Source organism: Neurospora crassa, linkage group I (genome assembly GCF_000182925.2).
Source record: "Neurospora crassa OR74A linkage group I, whole genome shotgun sequence".
In the NCBI taxonomy this organism is placed as follows: domain Eukaryota; kingdom Fungi; phylum Ascomycota; class Sordariomycetes; order Sordariales; family Sordariaceae; genus Neurospora; species Neurospora crassa.
This window is the reverse complement of record NC_026501.1, coordinates 8491827-8515631: the sequence shown is the minus strand read 5'-3', so window position 1 is coordinate 8515631 and position 23805 is coordinate 8491827. Positions and strand designations below refer to the sequence as shown.

The window sequence follows — 23805 nt, the reverse complement described above, 5'->3', positions numbered from 1 at the left end:
CTGCGCCTGACAGAAGGACCGCCCGTAAAAAGGAACTGCTTGCATTCTGACCCTACCGCTGCAAGGGCGCAAGGTGGCTCCTGGAGACAGACCCCTGAAGATTTATCAACAGGGCGGTTCCGGCCCTTATTCTCGGTCACTTCCGGCAACAAACAGTCAAACTATTACCTAAAAGCAGACTTCGAGCCCTAGGAGGATCGGTGCAGAATCCGAGTTTCATTCCAAACTGTCAGTCGGACACGGTTATCCCGGCTGCTATCGAAGTATCAACTAAATTTCCACCGTCACAACAAATCAACCCTCAAACGGATCATGCCTTTTTGAGCGGCGCGGACGAGACCCTCCGGACCGGAGCCTTCTTCTTCCCGTCCAGCGAGTACAGCCCGCCAGCGCCGAACACTATCACGGCTCCCACCAAGGTTCCAAACGCCAGCTTGTTCCCGAACAGCCATATGCTCAGTAGCAGACTGACAAGCTTCCGGATATTGAGGACGATCGTGACTGTCAATGCAGTCGAGGCTGCTGCCAAAAGATTGACTCCGCGGATGCAAGCATACTGGGTCAGGACGTTTAGCGCCAGATAGAACAGTTGACTGGGAATGTGAATATTCTCCAGGAACTTCTGGATGTTGGGCGACAGATTGGGGTACTCTTCAAAGTCCGGCAGCGGTAGAGTCAAGGGCGCGCTGTTGGCCAGTTTCTTAAATTGCGTCTTCAACGACGGCCAGAAAAACAGAAACAGGGGCAAGGACAGGAGATGCGAATAGAAGAGGTTCTCCTTCCAGTGCGGGCCATATTTCTTGTAAGTTTCTTCCGTGTAAAGGCCCATGACAGCCGATAAGCTCTGGGCAACGAAGAGAATAGCAAGTCCAATGCCAAAATCCGAGTTCTTCTCATGAGTCTCTTTCTTGCTCGATCCCTGGAAAGTCTGTCAGTATCCGTATCCTGCATGGATATCCACTACGTTGTTGGGAAGCGCACCTTGCTCTGTGCGTCAGACCAGGCCGCCGTAATCACACCCACGGTGAGGAGGAGTACGGCTACGATCTGGATTCTTGAATATCTCTTGCCCCACAAAGCTCCAGCAATCATTGTGGTTATGCTTCCTCCCGAGCGCAGGATAATATGTACGGGCACCGAAATGTCGTAGCTAAAAGCATGATTATTGAGGACATTGATGGCAAAGAATAGCGCGATATTGATCAGCCACCGTTTAATCGGAACTTGGTTTTTCTTGAGGAAGAAGGGCGGACGGCTCCAGTCGATCTGGGAAGGCAGGCCGACGAGGGCAACGAAGAGAAATTGGACAAAGGTCAAAAGTGTACCTGTGAATGTTGCGAGATCGTTAGCTCCATGTTCTCGTATCCGTGATATTCGGTTTGCAAGCAATGCGAAGCCGATTTGGCTAAAGATGGCTAATAGCAACGTACCGGCACCAGGCTCAACTTTGATAATGGACTCAAGCGCAAAGACATTGGAACAGCACCCGCCAAAGATGAGCGAGAGCATAACTCCTATAGCTATCCATTGCGGAATTGTCTCGATAAACATGCGCCCAGCCAGGGCCATGGCGCGGCTGAAGAACGGACGGTTGTCGTCAATTCCGTACATCTCGGCCTTTTCGAGAGACGGAGCTGCATTGATGACACGGGGCGAAGGTTCCGACACAATGGAACCTCGGTCGTCGCGGTTCTTGTTGCTGTTTACCGAAGTGTGCTGCGGTTTAGGCGCCTGACGCCGACGTGAGGCGGCCATGGCGAATGGGCAAGTCGGGGCATATAGCCGCTACTGGAGAGTTGGGGGCGACGGAGTGAGCTGCCAAGGGGGCGCAGTCGGCAATGTGTATAGGTACGTAGGCAGGCAAGCAAGACTCGGGTTGTTGTTGGTTGTGATGTCTTTTCGGGCAGCCTGGAAATAGTTCAAATCGGCCTGTGTCCGAAGCAAGCAACTTGTTCGTCTGATGGCGGGGCAGACAGGGAACGTCAGTCGAGTCGAGTCGGGTACCGGTAGTGGTTGGGTAAGGTAGGTGATCCCCAGACGTCTTCGAACCCTTGAGGTTGGGCCAGAGCTTCCCAAGAGAAGCAAGCGTATGTAGGAAGGTGACAAGGTCAAAGGGAGAAACAGGTGATGATATGTCGGACGGGATGAAGAAGGACGCGATGGAAGAAATGTGTACACTCGATTAGTTCCCGCTCGGAACCTTGCGTCGGGGCTGGCAGCAAGCAGAAGCAACCAAGTGGGCTCGACATCAACTAGATGGAATTTCCAGGCTCAAAGCTCCAAGGCGACCCGACGTCGCGCCAGAATTCCATTCGCTGGAATTGGTCCAACGTTACCTTTTTCAAACTTCCATGTGGCCACAATTCGGGATGGTGGAGATCTGCCCGTGGCAGTTTCAAGCAGATTCGGCTGGCTTGACCCACCATTTCCATCGGGACAGCACCAGCATGAGCTTCAGCTGAAACCGACTTGTTCACTGATCCAGGCATTTCGGTCCACTAAAATTCGCAGGGCCAGCGTCCGGGCGGGACGGGAATGTGAAGATGGGGATCGATGGTCGGGTGGCTTGACATCTGCCGAGCCAGGATCACACTCTTGACTGCCCGTTGTTAACTTAACTGTCTCCGTCGAGACCCTTAACCTTCATTCACCAGCTCGAGATTGTTTACGCCCGCAGTACAGATGCCCTGCGTTATCATGTGGCCGATGTCTTGGCGGTCTCTGAGATCCCGTCTCATCTTGTTGTGACCTTGAAGTCGGCTTGCATGCTCAGATCTAGGTACGGAATTGGATGACATAGGGTACCTTTAGGTGATTAATCGACACCGCGCGTGCAGAGACGGGTACAATGCAGCTGGAGCCAACGGACCGCAGGATAGGATCTGTCACAGACAAGCACTTGTGCACTTTACCGAGTACGCGCCATGAAAAATGGAAAGTTTACCTCTAGATATATGTGAGGAACAGTCAAGTTCAATCAGAAACAAACTGGGCTGTTTCTGAATTACCTGACGCCCCCTGGCTATTGTAAATAAATGATGGGCCAGTCATCAAGGTACCCGCCTGTGCAGATTCCAAGGTGATGGAACAGTTCGCTGGGATAGGCCACTGCACCAACCCTAACCCTCCCGTCCTTCCATTTTGCCCACTCATCTCAACCCTGGCCGCTTCCCGTATCCCGCCAGGAGGCAGCGACACGGCAACTGAACCTCCTCAAGAAGAAAGGTTCACTTATAGCATCATTGTAGTGCTTCCAAAGAGAACGGACTTTCAGGAAACAACCTGACGATATCGAGTCTTGCAGCCAGCAACATTTCCCCAATAAGCATTTGAGTTGACCACGCAAGTTGTCGCGCTGGGTCAAGCTTCATTCCGCCCTTTATTACTGCAATCGCCGTGTCAACGTTCTACATGAGATGAGGCCATCACAATGTGAGTTCCTGTCCACCAACATCATCATACACCAGACATGATATTGACACATACTTCAGGACCGTATTCTCCCTCGTCATCATCAACAAGGCCGGTGGCCTAATCTATAACAGGACGTTTCACGAAGGTGGCCTGAACAAGATCAGCACCAACGACTACCTCGTCCTGGCTGGAACCTTTCACGGGTATGTTAACATCTTACTCACATGCCACAAATTCAATCTCTTTCGCACCATGCTAACACGGCCTCCCCCCCTCAAAAAAAGCGTTCACGCAATCACAGCCCGTCTAAACCCCGTCAAGTCCGCTCCGGAGCGGCCTCTATCTAACAGCATCCCCGGCGTGCCAGGCGGGATCCTGACGCGGCCGGAACCGCCTTCGGGTCTGGAAGTGCTCGAGTCGGAGAACTTCCGACTGCAGTGCTTCAACACGCTGACGGGGGTCAAATTTCTGTTGTTTACCGACACGACGCAGACAAACGTGGACGTGATCATCAGGCGCATCTACGACCTCTACTCGGATTACGTCATGAAGAACCCTTTTTACCAACTCGAAATGCCGATCCGGTGCGACATGTTTGACCGGAAGCTGTTGTCGTATATCAGGGAGGTTAACAACAGGTAGTGATAGTGAGTGGGGTTCTACAGCACGAGGGATCAGTAAGAGAAGGGGTGAGGAATGGTATCAAGTTATCATGTCATGTCTGTCAAACGGAGTTACGTGGCGTTTATCTTTTGGAAATGGTTGGGCGGGCGGTCAAAGGGTCATGATAGAATAGCTTCATGCTCAAAAGATGGGCGGTAGGTAGTTGCCCATGTAATACCATGGCGAGTCTATTGTACACAAATACAGCCAGCGCCTATGGTAGTTGTCCCTTGCAAAGCGCCATCACCCATAATCTCGACCCGCCAACAATAAGTCAACTAGGAGGTATCCATCTTGTCGCCATCATCTGATTTGCCGGGCTTGTCACCATCCTTTTTGCTGCCGCTGCCGCTCGGTTCGCCGTCCTTGCCTAGCAATGGTTCCGACTCGCCAGCCTCTTCCTTGACGTCCTCCAAGCTCGCCTTTTTCGCCGCCTCGGCCTCCTCCTTGGCGCGCTTCTCCTGGCGTGCCTTCTCTTCCTCCATACTCATTCTCAGCGCAAGGGCCAGCTCGGGGTCGACGGATGGATCGATACCGAAGGGGAAGTCCTCGTTGGCCGCTCCGCCAGCATCGCCACCAGCGCCTCCGCTACCGCCAGCAGCAGCCTCGCCGAGGAGGATAGGTGTCGAGATGAGCTGGTCGCTAAGAAGCTTGCTGCTCGGTGGGATGACAACCATGTTGGATCCTTCGCCACTCTTGACCTCGCGGTTGAAAGCCTCGAGCTTCTTCTGGTTCTCGTCGTCGATGTCGCCGAAAAGCACAAAATCGACGCTGGTGTTGTTCTTCTTCATCTTCTTGGCAAGCTTAACGAGGTCGCTCTCTTCTTCCTCGATGGGCGAGCAAACAAAAATGACGATACGACCCCGTTGGGACTTGTTCTGTCGGTGCTTGAGAGCAAGCTGTGGTAGGTAGAATAGCTAGTCAACTGTCTGTAATCTCCGAGCAAAGATCAAGAGGGGATGCCACATACCCACGCCACCTGGATAGCCCTTGACAACTGTGCCGAGCCACGAATGTTCTTCTTCGTCCGGTGCAGACCCTCGAGAATCTTGCCTTGGTCCGTTGTAAGCGTCACCAGGACCTCAGGACCCCTGCCGGCCATGCTCATGAGACCGACCGACGACTCAGGGTTGCCTTGTACGACGTTTTGGAAGATGATGTTAACAGCGTCCGCTTGCGCGTCGTAGCGGGTTGGTATGTAATCTCCATTGCGACTGCTCTCGCTGTTGTCCACCACAATCATTACCGCTTCAAGAGGCATCTTGTCGGTGTCTGTTCGACTGTAAATTATCGATGAATGTCGCAGTTATATGCAATTTGGTAAGGAAATCGAAGCGTTGCTTGTGGTTGGTATAGGAAAGGTTGGATTAGTGGGAAAGATGGTTGGTGTTCTGATGGAAAGATGATGTTCAGTGACAGCGGTTGGGGAGCTCCTGCGTAAGGCGGTTCAGCCTAGCTGCCCGCGTAGCTGCCGTTACGCTATCAGGTGGAGTTGTACGTACCGCTGAGTTCGTTATGTCAGTGACCTGGAGCTGCTGCAGTACGACGCCCCCCGTGTGTCTAGCGAGTCTTGAGTGGTCAGTGCTTTGGTTTGTTTACTCCAGGAATTGTCAACCACTCACAGCACAGCGTACCATTCAATTCAACCTGCAACACACTTCGACTCGCTCATCCATCAAGAATACGCCGATTGAAACATACAGACACTTTCTTCCGCTAACGATTTCTCGCCAATCTCCTCGAAAGCCCAAAGTCATAGCTGACAGAGTTACAATCATTCGATCTACGGCGACCATGTCTCCAACCACCGGCGCGAAACGCAGGTCGGACGAGGCCGATGTTCCTGACGACAAGAACAACACTGGCCTCGCGGTGCCGTCGCTTGACAAAAGTACAATGGAAAACGGACGACCACATGGCAGCGAAAGTCCCGCAAAGAAGAAGAGGCGAACAGGAATTACGGCGGCGCAAAAACAAGCGCTGATTGACAACTTGCAACTCGAGCGTGAGTTTATACCCCTAACAAGCCAGTGACGATGCGCGTGGCCGACTAACATATGTGTAGTCACCGAACGCGCTCGCAAGCTGCGGGCCAACTACGACATCCATGCGCAAAGTCTTCGAACCCGCATCGAAATTCGCGTCAACCGCATTCCCATGTCCCTTCGCAAAGTGAAGATGGGCGATCTCATACAAAAATACTCTACCGAACAGCAACAAAAGACCACGACTACATCTAACGGCCCCCCGGTACCACCGAAAGATGCGACATCATCACGCCCCATCTTCCAGCGACCAGCGATTGCTTCTAGACTTACCTCTCCGATACGGCCCAGCCCGATCAAGACGACAAGGTTAGTCCCCTTTTCTTCTTCCCAGGGGAAATGGACGCCGTCAGTATCAACATCATCCAACCCTAGCCATGAAGTTTCCGGTCGCGACAAAGAAAATTACGAAATCGAACCCATGAACACGGAGAAACGACAACGTCTCGGCCCAGCAGCCGACATCTTGCGCAACCACTCCAACCAAGTCCTCTCGCCCACATCCTCCAACTCGCGCCTAGCACCACGAGGGGAGCGCACCCCATCACCTACGAAACAACACTATCCGACCGGTATCGGCGCACGCCCAATTTCCCCAACCAAACCCACAGCCGGCACGAGTGCATCTACTCTCATCAGCAACATGGTCGAAAAGGCGCGATCGCGAGCGAACAGCCCCCAGAAGCACTCAACAACAACGGAAGCAACGCAAGCGAGCGCAGCAAAATCCAGAGCTAGAGCGGCAACCACATCTGCGGCTTCTGCTACCACACGGACATCGCGGAGAATTAGTGGCGCCAGCGTGTCTAGTGAGGCTAGCAGTACGTCATCGGCGGCGGCGCGGAGACAGCGACCGGCGACGGCGACGGGCATGGCATCTGGAACGGCGGCTAGTGCGAAGAGAGGTGTCATCAGCACGATCAAAAAGGGTATGGCCGCGACGAAGAAGGCGGCGGGTGGTGGGACGAAGGAAGCGGCAGAGAAGGTGGTCGCTAATACGGCGGCGCCGGCTGTGTCGGGGAGGGTGTTGCGAAAGAGGGGATGAGCGGGTTTGAACTTTTGTTTGAATTATCGAGTGTCATCAGTTTTTTCATTGCTGGGGTATGGACTTGGAGGATGTCCATCCAGGTTGTGCACTGTGGGATTGGCATTGTTATTGTTAGGCGTTGGATTGTATAGATGTTACGACCGCCGCCAGGTGTCGGCTTCACAGAGTTCGGCGTTATTAGGTCTGGCAGGTTTCAGGGAACAGTTGGGACATGGCGACTCCAAGTAATGTTATCATTTATCGCTTTTGTCTTTCGCTACTTACAGCGTCAAAAGCCTTTTCCCCCTCGATCTCAAGCGGAATAGCCAATACCATCCGAATAGCCTTGTGATATCAACCAAACTTAATCATTAACTCCCACCTGCTTTAGGCGCGCCTCCGCAGTCTTTTAGAATTCAAAGTCAAGTCGGAACAACTAGTTTCCTTCGCCCTTCTTCTTCTTCTTGTCTTCCACGAGTTCTATGTTGTCTTCGGGAACCTCCTTGTACTTTTCGAGGATGAACTCCTCAATCTCGCCGCTGACATCGCCCTGGACGACAATCTCCTCGCCGCCGCTGGGTACCTTGGTTACCGAAGAGCCGGTAGCGAACTTCTTGCCAAAGTCCTTGGCAACCTATTGCAGGTTAAACAGGATTAAGTTAGCGATCGCTCTTCCAGCATCACCACCATGATACATGTATAGCTAGCAGCCCGTAGGTAGGCGAGCTAGCTAGCTAGCCAGCATGTAAGCTTGGCTTGCGGGCAAAAGTATAACCGTACCTTCTTTAACTCCAACCCAAACGCCTCCAAGCCCGACACCGAAGTGACGTATTTCCTCTTGTTGCGCTCAATGCGCTTGATGGTCACTACGCTGTTGGCGCGCTTGTCGGCCTGCTTCTGCTCCGCCGCCTCGGCCTTGGCTGCCTTCTTCTTCGCGTCCTTCATGGCGCGCTCCTGCGCCTCGACTGACAGCGATGCCATCTCCGCCTCGAGCACCTCAGGCGACCATATCCTTGAGTACATGGTTGGTTGGTTCTTCTCAAGCCATTGCTGGCACTTTTTGACGGTTCCACCGTATTCGCAGTACTAAAATTCGGGGACGGTGATGGGTTGGTGAGTATGTAGTTGTCGGTCTTTGCTACGGGTCGGGGGGTTCGAGGGACGGATGGACGGTAAAGGGGAATAGTATCATACCTCGGGCGGCAGGGAGCATACTGGAATTCAAAGAGGGAATGGTCAGCGCAGGGTTCGATAATAGGGCAGCGGTTCGATTTGGAAGAGAGCGCAAGCATTGCATGTGACTACTTACCACCGCAATAGACAACAGGACGTCCTGTGAGTGCGGTCATGGCTGGATCTGTGGAGGAAATAGGCGCTATAGGTGAGGTACGAGTCGAAAGTATAGAATCTACAACTCTGTCGTTGTTCTCTGATATCTGGTAATGGATGTTTGTAGATCTAGTTGCGCCGCAAAAAAGTGATGTTTCGTTCCAGGAAGCGGATAGGCATGCGACGAAAGCGGATCATGGACGGGATAGCTTCTGTTGTTGTTGCACTTGCCCCTCCTTATCGCTGCTGGGGGCGTTCGCGATTGATAGTTGCGGGGCTTAGTTCTCTTTCGTCTCGGGCATGGCGGGGCACATTCGAAAGGCACTGAGGTGCCTGGGCCCTTGCCGTGACGACAACGTGGGCCAGTTGGAGAACAGGCACAGACCACTTGCGGGTTTGATATTGTGCTCCATACCTGACAGCGCCAAGCTCTTCAAAGTCCGGGGAAGGTCTGTGCGTCTTTGAAATAGCCGCCGAGCCCGACTGCAGCCGCAATCTTTCCTATTACCGCCGCTGCCACTGCCACAGACGGGTGCGCATCACTTCCACTTTCCCATGAACTGACATTTCCTTCGCCGGCTTCCAGCCTCCTACACCGCACCGCATCGGACACGGAGTTGGCTGCCGATACGGATGCCACCTAGCATATGGTCGGATGCGCGGTCCGGACACGTCGAAAGTGAACGATTTGTCAAATCACAGGTGAAGAGACTATGAACCCCAAGTGTGGAGTTTCTTGGGGCGCCAGCGTTCTCATCACCAAGTCATCACCTACACTACTCGACCAGCAGATCAAACTAGGTAAATATCAAAGTATGACCTCTCTACTGTATCCCGAATGCGCCGATTCAACATCATGGTGGAGTGATCTCCCGAAGCTCCCATTCGATTGATGGGAAGGGGTAATATCTGTCGATCGAGATTTACTTTTTTTTCTTTTTTTTTTTCCTCCCAGGCCAACAATTCGAGCTTTTCACGACACCGCCTCAGTTCCTCTCAGTGATCCTCGGCTGCACCATCAACGGGATCCAGGGTTACGTCGATCTCTAGGTTTGTAGATCACGAATGCAAGGGGCCGTGTTACCTAGCGTGGCTTTCGTTGCTTTACGATTTTGCGGTGTCTGCAACCCTTCACCGTCTGCGGTTCCCCATCTTCAATGCAATCATTCATGCTGACCTGTTTGGGAATCCTAGAGGTTGGAGAGTGTACCCGTTTGGAGTCTGCACTAGCAGAATCTGGTGGAGGATAGGAGAGAAACCCAATCATGGAGGATGGCTCGATATTTTAAGCGCCCAGCTGGGTGCCGGCGTCGCTCCCTACCATGTCATTGGTCGTATTCTCTGCAACGCTGTCGATGAACAGGCCCCATTGGCGCGCGCCTTGTCTTGTCATGGCACGCTTGGTTCGCCGGATTCTTCTTGGTCGACCTTCTGCGCAACCTGATTCGGTCGCACAGTTTTCTCCCACCCTCGTCAACCGGCTATCTCGAATTCTTGGTGCTGCCCAACCCCAAGCTCGTCCTGTGAGACACTGGGAAGAGCGAAGCCAAGTCTCGCCGACTGCCAGGGCCCGGCCGCCAGAGTCACGTCAACAGGCGACAACGGCGGCGCAATATGGGAGGACATGGGGCAATATCAGCGGGAATCCGGCTTTCATATGGTGCTAGAGAGCGTGCTAGCCGCTGTGGTGGGAATCAGCGGACAGACAGTCCAAGTGGACCCTGCCGTCGCCATCACGCACCTGACCATCCATCCATCTTTTTGTCTTTTATAATATCGCGTGGCCCAGACCGGCTGCGTTGAGCAGTCCTGTTTAGATCTCCATTCTCTTCTTATACCTTTCTGCGCCAATACAGGAATAGAGCTTCGTTGACCGAAGCCGGTCCATCGTTTAACCCCCCATTTCCATACTCTTCGTCTTACTGTTGCATTCGCATCGACGCCGGCGTCATTCCATTTTCCCGGTCAGCTCTATTTCCAGACTTTTTAATCAATATCAGAGCGACCCCATATTACCACGACACCAACATCATGTCGGACCTTCTGATTTTGCCCAGCACTACATACCGGCCACCCTCCCCGCAGGGCAGGCGGAGGATGGCCCGGACTCTTAATCCTATAATGGAGGAACCTGAACAGACCGATACCGAGACACCGCAGCAGGAGCAAAGGAGACACTTCAACATCCAGAACAACAACAGCAGCAGCAGCAACTGGCCAGTCAACCAAAAGATCGAGCAGTGGCTTGCCCCTTTTTCTCCCTTGAGTGACCATTTCCCTACGCCACGGGGCCTCCATTTCCTTGCCGCCCCGATCCTGCCGGCAACACCGTCGTGCATTTCGAGCTACCGCGGGCCGGACACGGATGCCGACGACACAAGTTCAGAGACTTCATCTTCCAACCCTTCTTCGGGAGCATGGAATAATAAACGATCAAGCGCCATGACTGATGTGACGGAATTTGACGACCTTTATGACATTTCGGATGAGGAACCGCAGCGCAAGGAGATGCTGCAAGCAAATGGTATTGGCCGCCACATGAGTTCGAGGAGGAGTCTACGGAGGTCATCGAGAGCTTCAATCGGTCAAAGACTGTCCCTGTCCCGTCTGGTCATCCCAGCCGATGTCCAGGCGGATGCGAAAAAGAACATGACTTCGCCCATTCCACCAACACCGCCATCCGCTATTGCCATGTCCCCAGCTGTCAAGTCATTGATGGAGCTACGGCAAATCCAGGAGATTCCCAACGTCTCCGCACCCCCTTCCCTTGATGGCAGCATCAACTCGGAGGAGATGGCTGCCATGTCCGCGCCGCCAACCCCCTTGATCGGAGCCCGGGACAATGTTGATGAGGACTGGTCAGGAGTTCGTCTCCAGCCCGGCGCATTGGAGACACTCCAGGCCCTTTCCTCCAACCACGAGTCGGAATATGACGAGACACCGACCCCGGAGCAGGTTATCGAAGTGCCCCAGGAGATGATGTCTCGAGAAATGTCCCAGACTCGCCAACTTCCTCGGTTGATGACCAGCCTCAACCGGGCCCCCTCCGGTCAACGTCGGTCCCTTGCTGAGCTTAGCAGGCTCGAGATCCCTTCCCCTGGTGGTTTCTTCTCGGAGCTCTCTTCAGCAACCCGGCGCACATGGAACATGGGTAGCCAAGCAGAGGAACCTTACCCACATCAACCCCCTACTTCGACCACTGCCGAGAACTTCTACAAGATCCCTTGGCAAAACGCCCCCAACACCACGCCCCCACCACCTTCTCGGCCGCTTCACCTTGACGATGGCCCTTCCAACATTGTCGAACGCGTAGTTGAGGTTCCCGCGGGATTGAACCCGGAAGAGCTGCCGACAGCGGTTCGGGTCGAGGCCACCCCAGTCACTGCGGTCAGGATGCCTGCTGCGGGATCTGGGGAACCCGCCCTGGAACTGATCGCCGAGGAGACCTTTTCCCCCATGGTCGGCAACGAGATTGTCGCTAACGAGATTGTTGACGATTATGACGCCAAGTATGTTGCCGAACAACAATCGACTTCTCTCTCCCACATCGAACGCACTGAGCTTTGGTTGATGGCCCAGAGAGCTTATCTCCAAGGCGTCGTTGGCTTCTCCGATGAGACTGAAGTCCATGAACACCTCAAGCTCGGCATTGAGGGGCTAGAGGCGGAGGCGGAAGTGACGGTGGAGGAAAAGACAGAAGAGCCAGCCAAGGAAACCGTTGTCGAGTCCGAGACGAAGCAAAAGAAATCTGTTCGCTTCTCCGAAATCACCGTCAAGGAGACCGTTCCCAAGTCCCTTCCTTCCAAGTTGGTGCGCATGGAGAATGCCTTCTACCGCGCTTTTACCGATGCCGCCGTTAAGACCTGCCCCACCGATGTCTTCATCAACCGCCAACCACGCTTTGAGGCACTTCAAGCTCAGCGTGTCGCCCTCAAGGATGCTCACCGCAACCAGCTCCTTGGTAAGTTCCAGCTGTCTGTCGTTCCTCAGTCAGCCAAGAAGCGCATGAGCGCCAACGTGGTTCGTGGTGATGACGTCCTTGTCGATGACCCTGAGAAGCTCCGTGCGGAGAAGGAGGCCGAGGCCCGCAGTCAGATGAACATGGCCACCTGGCACGTCGCCGCCACCAAGCTTCTCAACGGGGGCCGTCTCATCTGCGCACCCGTAGCCAAGCGCCTCGCACGCCAGAGCCGCTTCGCCCCCGGCGCCGACGGCGTCAGCCGCGACCGTGCTCGCATCCTCGACCTTGCCGGCCAGGGTGCCTGTGACTGGGCCTGGCACTGCGCGCTCCAGTACCCCAACACCAAGATCTACACCGTCACCACCAAGACGCTCCGTCAGCTGAGCAACAGCAATATCCGCGGCCCTCCCAACCACCGGCAAGTCGCCGTCGAGCGCCTCGGTAAGCTCCCCTTCTCCGACAACCAGTTCGACCTCATCTCCGCGCGGGAGCTGCACGCCGTGCTCAAGCTTTTTGGTGAGAACGGCGCAGACGAGTGGGACGCCTGCCTGAAGGAGTGCATGCGCGTGCTCAAGCCTGGTGGCTACCTCGAGTTCTCTGTTCTCGACGCGGACATCATGAACGCCGGCCCACTCGGCAACGCCAAGGCCGTCGAGTTCGGCTTTGCCCTGCAGACGCTCGGCTACGACCCCAACCCCACGCGGTCCTTCATGGCCCGCCTCCGCCGCGCCGGGTTCGACGACATCCGTCGCGCTTGGATGTGCATGCCCATGGGCCCTAGCCACTCTACCAAGCCGCCCCCTCCGCCCCCCAAGGCTGAGACCCCGGGCCTCCCCCCTCCTAGGCCCTTCAAGGACAGCGACAGCGGCATCGACCTTGCTCACTCCTCCTCCTCATCCGGAGAAGACCCCAAGACCCTCGAGCTCGAAGCCATGGTTTTCGGATCCACCGACAACGTCGCCGCCATCACTGGCATCGCCGCCAGCTGGAGCTGGGAGCGCTGGCTCCTGCGCGCGGAGATGGAGAAGGCCGCTGGCGAGCTTCGCTTGGCCGACATGGTCACCCCCGGCGAAGCCATGCGCGAGGCCGGCAAGATGATTGCGGATGTGCATGCCGTTGTGGAGGAGGGCAGAAATTGCGGGTCTGGGTTCCGCATGCTGAGGGGGTATGCGAGGAAACCCAGCACCAGCTTGGCGGCCAGGGAGAGGGAGATGAAGAGGCAGAGGGAAATGGACGGGGAGAGGGTGGGGTTTATTGATATGGTGTTGGATACTGATAGTCTTTGTTGAGGTTGTTTTGTTGATTGAGGGGGAAGGGTGAATTTTGGGTTTTGTTCCTGTTTCTGGTGAAGGTGTTTATATAGTTCTAACTCTGGTTCTCGATGGACAGTAGTAACAGGGGAATTTTGGATAGCGGACAGTTCTAGATGAACGATTGATATTTCTTTTGTTGATCTTCTTAACTTTGTCTCCGACAAATCGTAATAAGTGGCAGGAACTCGTATATATATTGTTCGGCAACCAGATTGCAAATGTGGACAACATACAAGAAGTGGACGTTGATGAGTTGATGCTGGGATGTTGGTTTCTTACAGAGTCACTCTCCGTTATCCTTTCGTTTTCCTGACTTCTTTCCTTGCGTCTTCAGGTAAATCTGTAGAGTCTCGCATGTTACCAAGTGGGGTTATTGACGAGCTTTTGGTTGGACATGACATTTCCTTTGCTACTTTACGACCTTTATGTTTCCATACTACCCGTATTATGAAATAGTAATCTTCAAATATGTGGATATGCCTTTTGCTGCAAAGTGAGAACGGCACATTATCCCAGAGTTCATACAACCAAGCCAAACGGGTCTTACCAGAAGTGGTGAGTGTCCCAAGAGATCAGGTCAAATACACGATGACTTGAGGTATCTCGAGAGGTCATGCCACGCCAGAGGCCGCGGCTCCTCATCGGGAATATAAGGTGGTCTTTATGTAGGCTAGCAGGGCCTTGTAAGGCAATGCGAAGGTCATCTATCTAAAACTATGGGCTCTACTGTAGTCGATGGTAGTAACTGTACACTTAGAACATCTCTGGTGCCGACAATCTGGACAAAATTCGTCCAAATGACAAGGTAAAGGGCCGTATCTGCAATAACACTATTGAAGCCCGTTAGATGACGGAAAAGCATGTTGGTGGGGTTAAACGGTGTACTTACGCAGTACCATTTGACGTGCCTTCCCTCATAGAGTTTATGCACACCATGGTCAATATGATCATCATTGACGTGGTCGTGCACACTAGAGTCGCCAGAGTCGCTATTATTATCTTCGCTTACTTCTTGCTCAGGTTCGCAGTTGGTGTCATCGGTCTTGTCATCGTCAACCTGTTTGTCACCTTCCTCAAACCCATCGTCATCTTCATCTTGATCATAGTCAACCGAGGGAAGAGCAAACAGAGCAAGCTGCTCGAGGTGCAATGCCACGTGTGAGATGTACAGCTTGTCCGACGCCAGATGATGGTCGCAGAAAATGCATGGCCCACGGGCTTGAGCAGGATCAGACACGCTGCAAAGACGGGCAAGGCTTCCGGTATGGTGTTCGGATAACTCATCCTTGTGAGCGGACGAGATATGCTGCTGGAATTTCTCAGCTGAATGCATGTACTTGTGGCAGCCGGATGGACATTTCCAAAGCGTCCAATGCTCAAGGTACATGTGTTTTGACCAATCCTTGCGACGCCCATACAGTTTGCTTGCTGCAGAGCATGTATGAGCTAAGCAGGCATAAGGTTGAAGGTCCCTGAAGATATGCTTTCTTCACTTTGTTAATATCGATACTGAGATTACGTGGATGTAGAAAGGGGTAGGGGCTTGCCGTACTTCCAGTCGCGTCGACTACCTATCTGGATTATTGAGTGGCAGAACGGGCACTTGATGGGTCCATTGGCGTATCCGCTGGGCATTGGCGGTACTCGTAGCTGATCTGAGTTGACTTCCGACGCCGCATACGAGGTTGCCGACAGTTCGGATCTACCGTCAATGTCGTCAAAAGATATATCGCATGTTTTGACTGTTTCCAGATGGTTCGGTATTGGGGATGCAATGGTTGTGGCTTGCTCATGAGGGTCCAATAGCTCGGTCTCGGAACCAGGTAGGCCATCTGCAAGCCTGTGGAAATGCTCCTCTCGATACCGAAAGTACTGGCGTCGAACCGACAAAGACTTCCCTAGTCGCTCCGCTACTTCTCGTGCGAGCTTGGGGAACTTTTCGTGTACATGATGGATATCAAAAGGCTCGGAATATTGAATGACCTCCGCCGCTTGTCTTGACAAGAAATGGTTGTGGGGTGTAGGATTCCGGATTATAAGAGAAAGCCGAAGTAGCCGATCAATGATGTGTTTGCTGTCATCTAAGAGCTCATCGAAAACGAATCCATCTTGACGATCGTTCCGGGAAAAGTACTCAGTAAGCTCGTCATCAAATGCTTCATTGCACTTATGAATCCTCAAAACCTCAGCTGTTGAGCGGTCAGTCGATAAGTCCAAGGCTAAGGTGATTTTGCACAGTTAGTACGTCTCGTTCTTCATTACGATCGAAGTTTGAAGAGGTAGCCGCCGTTTCCTGGGATAGTAATACCTTCAGTAATCTTGATAACAACGCCATGCAGTTCTTCAAGAAGGGAAATGACGTGCCGCTGCAAAGCAGATGCATCTCGAAGTTTGAATTCGAGGGACCGGGTTCCTCGAGGTCGGTGTGCTCCTGAGCTGGCTGACCACAGTTTGAACCTTCCCAACAATGAACTGACCGCGGATACGTGTGGCCCATCGCCGGCGTTCAACTTGGCAATGAGCTTGTCGAAGGGCAAGATAATTGACGCCACGAGGGGGGCTATCCTAGGGTTTTCAGACATCCTTGAGAAGTGTTTTTCTATATATAATCAATGACTGAGGATGAAGCGCGGATTCTACAGCAAGATGCCAGCGGACGCTACTGAACAGGTTCTGCGTCAAGCAAGGACGCGAAGTATTGGAGTACTCCAATTAAATCTCGACTTCGACCTTTATTTCATGCCTAGAGGTAAGAATCAGGCATCAATTTCCACACCATACCTACCAGTCAGTGTTGAGCTCTTCAAGTGGCTGGATGCTGCCTAGTATTTCCGTAAGCCCGACCAAACTGCTCTCTATTGGCGCCACAAGAGTGGAAGAGGGGTTGTCGGCATTCTGCACCTTGCTCAGCGAAGCTCGTCACTTCTTGCGCATTAACCATGGAGTCTGACAACATATCACAAATTTTGACAGCTATCCTCACCACACTGTTCAACATAGATCACCGGCGATGTCAGGTCTAGAAGTTGCAGGTCTCGTTCTGGGAGTACTTCCCATTGCGGTTCAAACCTTGCAAACCTACAAAAAGGCCCTATCCTCCTATAAGAACGCCGTGCGATTCATCCATGCCCTCGAGTCGGATTTGACGAACGAGCATTGCATCTTGACATGCACTTGCGAATTGCTACTTCAGGGCATCGCGCCCACCTGCAAGGTTGACATAATGTTGAAGGATCCTTTTGGCCACGAATGGAAGGGAGAGCAGTTCAATCGAGCACTTCGTCTTCGGCTCGGACAGTCGTATTCATCCATCGAAAGTGGAATACAGAATCTGAAGAAACTGGCAGACGAGCTGGCGATAAAGCTAGGACTTGGCCCAGACCTCAAGGTACGTGTGATACATCAAAGAAACCTACGCTCCTTCTCCATAATCTCCAACAGAGGTGTGGACGCTACAACACTATAGGAAAAGACTGCTTTTACTCTAAAGAAGGAAGATTATGACACGGTTCTTGCCAGAATTCAATCGACAAACTCAAGCCTCTACAGGCTTGTCGATCTCAACAAAGGGTTAGAGCCTCACCGACGGTATCGCTCTCAGTGACGCTTCACCCAGCTATTGCGAGGTATTTCACAAAGTCTCTCCAATGCTCTCGATGGAGCTACAGCAGCCTGCTGTACAAGACCACACGATGCATGCTTCAAGCTCAACCCAAGACCTTTGGAGATGGATCCCGGCAGTACTGAGGATGAAATGGTCAAGGATTTGGATTTTTTAGTGTCGTTGGAGCTGTATACAAATGGCTCAATATCAGTTGGGTCTACGGCAGAACTATCGCGCTGGCATAATCTCTCGATTAGTATCGTCAGTCTCGGTAGTCGTAAAGCCGACGGCCACGTACCAAGGACACTCAACATCCGTTCATCATCAACTAACACTTCGAGACAATCACCACAACAAAAGGGGCAATCAGAAAACACCCAACGGTTCCCTGAAGGTTCGAAAAAGCGAGGATATCAAACACTAGTAGCGCATGCTGCGAAGAGGATAGCGAGTAAGGAGAAGGCAGTCAACGCATTGATCAAAGGTTCTTTGGATACAATCATCGAACCTAAACACATGACCGCGGGCTGCTTCAAGACATCGGCGCCGAGTTCTGTTGATGGGATATGTCAGCTCATTCGAAGGCATGAGAAATATCCTGCTACGGAGCATGGGCGGGTATTTTATGGAAATATTATGGATCGTGAAGATCCTGAGCGCCGGTTTGGACTGTACGCGCCAACGCCGCTGATGTCGAAAGGCCAACACATACCCGAGGCTCCCCCTATTCTTCGCTGGCAACCGAGCGATTTGCCATCTAGTTTGACCTTGCGGCAACTACTCAACCGAATACATGATGCTCGTCTTCAGCAGAGCAGTAGCGAACCTCTGCTTTGGCTAGAATTCCAGGACCAGCTTCAACTAGCCGTCAGCATTGCCGTCAACATCCTTCACCTCTACAGTACCCCATGGCTGCCGAGGATCATCACACTCGACGATATCTGGTTCCGCCTTGAAGATGAGCCCTTAGACTCCAATTTCTCATCTGGGTTTCCTTACCGCCCTTTTATCAAGAAGTCAATGCCGTTGTCCGCCGCTTCCTCTGCAATGCCCCGGACAACTGGTTTCATACCAAGATCCCGAAAAAGAGAAACAACCGTCTTCTCCTTTGGCCTGATCTTGATACAGATTATTCTTGGGCGGGTAATCAACGAGTTGGACATGAAGTCACCATCAGACGAGCAGGGTGCTGCTACACCTGAAGCAGGGCAATCTACTAGCGACACCGTAAACAACAACATTGCAGCGATGAGTTTGAATGACTACATGGAGAAACACAAACTTGGTAAGGAATTCGAGGGCGCGGTTCTCGCAGAAGCGGGACCAGAATACACCTCGGCGGTAACGCGGTGTCTGGAGAGTTTCATCAACATCGAAGGGTTGCAGAGCGAGAAGTTCTGTCAGGAGTTCTATGTCGAAGTGATCTCCATGCTGCAGGAAGCGCTCGACAAGTCCATGGAATTATGAACAAGTACCTAGAGGTACCTTGGTTAGCACATATCAATATCATGGGTTTCAGTCACATCGTCAGTGCAATATACCTTACAGTCCTAACTCATCGCTCAATATCGAGGAAAACTCAGAGTCGAAACAGGCCGGAAATTTCGTCTCACCTCTTAAGTGTATCTGTCAACGAAGCATGTAGCACTGCCAGTACCATCGAGAGCCAAGCCGACATTTTTTTGTCCGTTCGAAAGGAGGCCCAACTGTGGCCAAATGCCATGCTTCGAACCTCCTGCAAAGGCATCATCAGCATAGACCGAGAACCATGACCTTCCCAAGCCAAGTTCAGAGGGGAAAAAAAAAAAAAGACACTCACTATGCGTAAGAAAAGAATACCTCTTCGGCCCCACATTGACACTAGCAGAGGCTAGAAGTTGACCAGCCCGAGTCTAAGAGTTAGCCAAACCGGGTGTGAACAGGTGCGATAATGCATGGGCGACTGAGTAACAGCCAGACACATCTAGAAGAGCAGCTAAGTACGGTGTCAACAATGTGGTGGATCCCAACATAATTTTCTACTTATCTTCTTGATGATATGTTTCACTTCTTGAATCGCAGAACTGGTCTGAATCTTGGTAACTTTTCATGAAAGGCTCTTGGAACATGGAGCTACACGTCGCGACCCCAACCCCGGTCACCCCCCCCCCTCCCTCGGTCGCATTCCCCACACCGCCATTTCCCCATACAACCAGATACCCTCATTCTTTCAACAACAACAACTCGACCAAAACACCCTCGATTTGACTCGTTCCTATTGCGATGGCTTCGTCTTTGCTCGATCAAGCGATCTCTGAGGTCCGTAATGGACTTTCCCAGCGTGCAGCAGCCAAGAAGTACGGCGTACCCCAATCCACCATCTCCGACCGCATGCGAGGCACTCCCTCCCTTCGTGCAGCCAAAATACCCCAACAACGGCTGTCCCCCGCCCAAGAATCCTTCTTGTGCAAATGGATATTGGATGAAGAGAAGGCTGGCCGGGCTCCCAACCGTCGTCAAGTATCAGGGATCGCGACGTCGATATTGAAAAGAGGAGGTGACAATGACAAGCTGGGCGCCCGTTGGATCGATCGCTTCCTAGCAAGAAATCCCGATATCAAGACCAAGCTTTCCAAGCCACTCGAGTCAGCCAGAGTCAGAGGTTCTGTTGATGACGGTGCCTTACCAACCCAGCCATCACCACCTAAAACGCCACCCAGGGACGAGATATCTGAGGCCAATAATATATTCAAGACTCCCCAGAAGTCCAGGGATATGCTAGAAGGCATTCACAACGAGATATCTGATCTTAACCGTAATATCAGGACTCTTTACACCAAGGCAGCCAAGTCCCTGGATATCAAGAACGCTGAGCTCGCTGCAAAAGATCACCAGATTCAATATTTACAGACTCAACTAGACTCAATGAAGCCCAGGGGTAAAAGGAAGGTTAAAGAAGGGGGTAACAATAGATTTGCACGGGTAGAAGCGATTCTGGAAGCTCGTGATGCCTCAAAAGAGGGTCCCAAGCGTAGAAGGGTTGCCACGGCAACGACGACGGCACCACCACTGCAAGAGTTAGGGAGAGCCTTCTAGCCAATCTACTATATTATTCAAGAACATCAGGAATAAGATTATGACATTTTGAAGCATCAAAATCACTGCAAAAGTGGCTAGTTTGCAATGTTATCTGGTGCCTGGTGATGAAGTTACATGACTGAGGGTGGGAGGTGACCGGGGTTGGGGTCAGCACGTCTAGTTGATAATAAGGTCATAATTTGAGATGAAATCTAATCATTGCTTTGGTATGTGGATTCAGCACTATCAAGCTCGGAATACTAGATTATGAGTGGCAGGACAGTGGTGGTTGTTACTTATAAGTAAGGACATCTGAAGTTATAGCCCAAGCACCTGTACATAGGAAACCGTGGAGTGCAGGTAGGTTTTCCCAAGAGGAATGTGAGTTCTTGAATGGGAACTTGTTAAGCCATCGCGCTAAGTGGAACCCACCCCTTTACAAGCAGGAAGATACAAGTAAACGAGTTGAAGAACCTGCTCAGATGAATGGTTAACACATTCACTCAGTGGTCGTGGCTACATTTTCAATACAAAGGCGATATGTAGATGGTAACTCGAAGATCATGTCGATAAGACGAGCGAGTAATAAGAAGGTGGACATGCGTATCGCATCCAACTAATGTGCCGTCCGTTGGTAGATGAGGCCATTGCAATGGACGCCGTTGACATGCTCCTTACCCGAGAGCCAAACAACATAGAACAATGAAGTCACGAAACATACACCCTCATCAACTCAACAAGGCTGACAATGAGATCATCTCGCTGTACATCATGTAATAAAGTCTCAAGAGGCTCGCAAAGACAAGGTCACCAGGTGAGCGCACCTATCAGGTGCACAAGGCGCCAACCAACCGCACCGGCCCTATTGGCTCCCAGAGCATTAACGAAAAGAAGCCTTGTCAAACAGCCCATGCCACCCATTATGTCCGAACTGAAAGACCGTTGAGCTCGTACCACTTCACGCAGCGAATGCTCGTGGTGTTGTTGGAGAACGAATGGGGTGGTTGGGATAAACAGGGACATTGTCTATTGTCTCCAAAGTGCCAATCAGGATCGTAAGGATGGAGTATGTATAACACTCCCGTATGATAAGACTTCTTGGCCGTCCGCCTTGGATGGATGTCTGTAAAGGACCGCGATTCAATAAGGTTTCTTGGATAGGATATGGGCCATTTAGGTCTGTGCAGGATGATCATAGACCACACTCGCTAGGTTCACTTGCAATTTGAGCTAGCTGCAGTCTCGGGTTGAGTATTTGTGTGTGAAGTTGGCTACCTTTGCTCATGACCGGTCTTTTTGGCGTTCATGATGTTGGATGTGGTGGAAAATACTTTGTAGAAATCTAGATGAACGCTTGCGGATAACTTGGGAGAATCCACATGTTCGTTTCTTCTCGAACCAAGTCTGCTCGGTGGGATCTGGCCAGTATCGGAACTCAGCTCCTCAACTCAATGTGACCATGGAGGCTCGCAAGGTAGCGGTACACTGTACATATTGCTCAAGGATGGGCCGATGTCACGCCGTTGAAGCACGGCAGTCCGAGAAGTGCCGAGGATACTGGTGTCCTGGGACCAGCTGAGACTTGCGTTGCGGAAGACGAGAGTCGCCATCGATGAGAGAGTTTCCTAGTGTCGATGCTGTTGACGGTTCTCCATGGGTCTAAGTGAGAAGAGTTCATGCTGTAAGCCTTTCAACATCACCACCTACAACCCATCCTGTTGTCCGCCCAACCCATATCCCATCAGTTGAGAGGTAGGTACCTAGTTTCCAACCCGCCGTACCGCTTCTTATTCTCATGCGTAATCGTCTGTACCGATGCGACGTGCACCATGGGTTACATGCGTCTCCCCTATTCAGACTAGGCGTCGAGCGAAGGAGCCAACAACTTGTCTTGAGAGAGCGGGCTTGAAATTCGTCAAAGTCGTAGCTTTCGACACTTGCATAGCTCTGTTGACGTGCCGTCTTGAAGGCGCGGGCAAGTCAGACGCCGATATGGCCGGCCAGCTGGCAGCGGGAAGTCATGACAGACGGAGACCGACCCGTTTCTCTCCAGTGCAAATGGCGTCTGTCGTGAGAACAGACAACTTGAACGAAGAGACACAAACGTTGGCATTGGTTGGCAAGAGGCGCGTAGAGGCTGTGACTGCCTGGCTGAAATGGAGCATAATGTTGTGTTGCAGTGGGCCTTCCGTCACACATGAAAGCAATGGTGAAGACGGCGGGGAGCGGGACTGAGCGGGAAGCGGAGCTCTTACCCCACAGCAAGCTCCATCCCTTTAACGGTGAAAATGTTACATTTTAGCGGCCCCCACAGTCTACCAGCCGCGACTCCTCAGCGACTTGCCAACGTCGCCAAGCAAGCGTGAGTCAGCATGTCCACTTCAAGTATCTAAAGGCCGCAAAATGTCACCCGCTAGAAAGGGGAGCCACCTATTGGCTGCTAATCCCTACCGCGCTGAAATGTAACATTTTCACCGCTAAAGGGATGAGTGGAGTTCTGCACTACGGCTGGCATCCACCTCCCATCCCCAATGCCAAATGACGCTGGTCATTGATTGGATGGTTGGCCACTCCCTTGGCGGGAGAATGAGCTTGCCCCCCCCCGCCGGACATGGCCCGGGCGGAACGCTTTCAACGGTCGTCGAGACCTCGCTAAGATCAGCACATGTACAGAGTAGGCTAGCCCAGATGCGGCAAGGCTCCGTGAGCAAGCCCTATCACGGCGAGTTCCATTTTCACTTCGCGACTCTTTCTCTCACTCCCAGAGCGTTGAGGCGTCCAGTCGATTTTGACCGGCTCTGATTCTCCCGCCGAAGGGGGGTTCCATGCGGAGGAAGTGCCTAGCCGAGTGGAAATCCCATTTGTCGTTTTGAGAGCTCAGGTGTAATATACATGTGCATGTGTAGTGGACTGCACTTGCAGACATGCAGTGAGCTGTGCAGCGGGATGGATGGATCAGGGAGTGAGTGGATATGGTGGTGGCATACGCATGCGCGTCCAAGCTGAGCTGGAGGATTTGACTTGAGCATCCAGTCCGACAGTAGCCGTGTCCTCCAGAGGACGGAGATTTACGCACAGGATGACAGGATAGGAGTAGAGGCAGGCGTTGAAGAAGGAAAAAGACGGAAAAATAAGAAGTGCCTTAGACTCGTTACTAGGTCCGAGTCAACAGGTCTTGGTCGGGTGGCCTGATGATTCTCGCCATATCAGCTAGAAAAACCTGAAGCTCTGGCTGCGGCCAGAACCCTCCAGCTGTGCCTAGCTGTCAAATAGTCGGCAGCTTGGATGCATGTCTACCTGCAGACCACAGCGCTGATCTGGTTGTCAAGGAACATGAAGCCCAGGATCCGAGAGGAAAGCTTGCGACGTCTTCACATCCTCCGACTCCTCCA

General features: G+C 52.4%; 9 protein-coding genes and 1 non-coding gene across 12 annotated transcripts; 5 read left to right on the top strand and 5 right to left on the bottom strand.

Annotated features, from left to right (window-relative positions):
* Positions 1 to 174: 174 nt before the first annotated feature.
* NCU02980 (UPD-GlcNAc transporter) lies at positions 175 to 2444 on the bottom strand. The gene is made up of 3 exons (XM_960274.3): positions 1431 to 2444; positions 982 to 1325; positions 175 to 919 (listed from the first exon to the last, which is right to left on the bottom strand). Exons 1-3 carry the CDS (start codon positions 1753 to 1755, stop codon positions 311 to 313), a joined length of 1278 nt encoding a protein of 425 aa, XP_965367.1. The 5' UTR covers positions 1756 to 2444; the 3' UTR covers positions 175 to 310.
* Positions 2445 to 3192: 748 nt separating this feature from the next.
* Positions 3193 to 4307, top strand: NCU11085 (transporter particle complex subunit). The gene is made up of 3 exons (XM_001728345.2): positions 3193 to 3432; positions 3492 to 3617; positions 3699 to 4307. Coding segments are annotated over exons 1-3 (486 nt in total). The 5' UTR covers positions 3193 to 3430; the 3' UTR covers positions 4057 to 4307.
* rpn-10 (regulatory particle, non-ATPase-like-10) lies at positions 4101 to 5550 on the bottom strand. Its single transcript, XM_960275.3, has 2 exons — positions 5048 to 5550; positions 4101 to 4976 (listed from the first exon to the last, which is right to left on the bottom strand). Exons 1-2 carry the CDS (start codon positions 5336 to 5338, stop codon positions 4356 to 4358), a joined length of 912 nt encoding a protein of 303 aa, XP_965368.1. The 5' UTR covers positions 5339 to 5550; the 3' UTR covers positions 4101 to 4355.
* A 174-nt stretch (positions 5551 to 5724) lies between these two features.
* On the top strand, positions 5725 to 7521 carry NCU02983 (hypothetical protein). The gene is made up of 2 exons (XM_960276.2): positions 5725 to 6082; positions 6143 to 7521. Exons 1-2 carry the CDS (start codon positions 5872 to 5874, stop codon positions 7165 to 7167), a joined length of 1236 nt encoding a protein of 411 aa, XP_965369.1. The 5' UTR covers positions 5725 to 5871; the 3' UTR covers positions 7168 to 7521.
* On the bottom strand, positions 6830 to 8832 carry NCU02984 (translation machinery-associated protein 22). Its single transcript, XM_960277.3, has 4 exons — positions 8459 to 8832; positions 8344 to 8363; positions 7930 to 8235; positions 6830 to 7783 (listed from the first exon to the last, which is right to left on the bottom strand). The coding sequence occupies exons 1-4, from the start codon at positions 8496 to 8498 to the stop codon at positions 7586 to 7588; spliced, it is 564 nt and encodes a 187-aa protein (XP_965370.1). The 5' UTR covers positions 8499 to 8832; the 3' UTR covers positions 6830 to 7585.
* Positions 8833 to 10018: 1186 nt separating this feature from the next.
* Positions 10019 to 14219, top strand: NCU02988 (hypothetical protein). The gene has a single exon (XM_960281.3). It carries the CDS (start codon positions 10510 to 10512, stop codon positions 13726 to 13728), a length of 3219 nt encoding a protein of 1072 aa, XP_965374.1. The 5' UTR covers positions 10019 to 10509; the 3' UTR covers positions 13729 to 14219.
* A 174-nt stretch (positions 14220 to 14393) lies between these two features.
* On the bottom strand, positions 14394 to 16482 carry NCU02989 (hypothetical protein). The gene is made up of 4 exons (XM_960282.3): positions 16061 to 16482; positions 15305 to 15971; positions 14642 to 15239; positions 14394 to 14582 (listed from the first exon to the last, which is right to left on the bottom strand). Exons 1-4 carry the CDS (start codon positions 16332 to 16334, stop codon positions 14457 to 14459), a joined length of 1665 nt encoding a protein of 554 aa, XP_965375.3. The 5' UTR covers positions 16335 to 16482; the 3' UTR covers positions 14394 to 14456.
* A 175-nt stretch (positions 16483 to 16657) lies between these two features.
* NCU02990 lies at positions 16658 to 18897 on the top strand (the record flags this gene model as incomplete). 3 transcript variants are annotated; one of them, XM_011394751.1, is made up of 3 exons in its annotated part: positions 16763 to 17140; positions 17219 to 17322; positions 17392 to 18823. In XM_011394751.1, 3 exons carry the CDS (start codon positions 16763 to 16765, stop codon positions 18821 to 18823), a joined length of 1914 nt encoding a protein of 637 aa, XP_011393053.1. The 3 variants fall into 3 exon arrangements, with proteins under 3 accessions (XP_011393052.1, XP_011393054.1, XP_011393053.1); XM_011394750.1 differs by having other exon boundaries at positions 16658 to 17140; positions 17225 to 18897; XM_011394752.1 differs by having other exon boundaries at positions 16658 to 17140; positions 17272 to 18890.
* Positions 18898 to 19618: 721 nt separating this feature from the next.
* On the top strand, positions 19619 to 20615 carry NCU02991 (hypothetical protein; the record flags this gene model as incomplete). Its single annotated transcript, XM_960284.2, has 1 exon — positions 19619 to 20615. One exon carries the CDS (start codon positions 19619 to 19621, stop codon positions 20429 to 20431), a length of 813 nt encoding a protein of 270 aa, XP_965377.1. The 3' UTR covers positions 20432 to 20615.
* A 982-nt stretch (positions 20616 to 21597) lies between these two features.
* On the bottom strand, positions 21598 to 22551 carry NCU14045. The gene is made up of 2 exons (XR_897797.1): positions 21905 to 22551; positions 21598 to 21831 (listed from the first exon to the last, which is right to left on the bottom strand). It is a non-coding gene; the product is annotated as a ncrg91 (non-coding RNA).
* Between the last annotated feature and the right edge of the window lie 1254 nt (positions 22552 to 23805).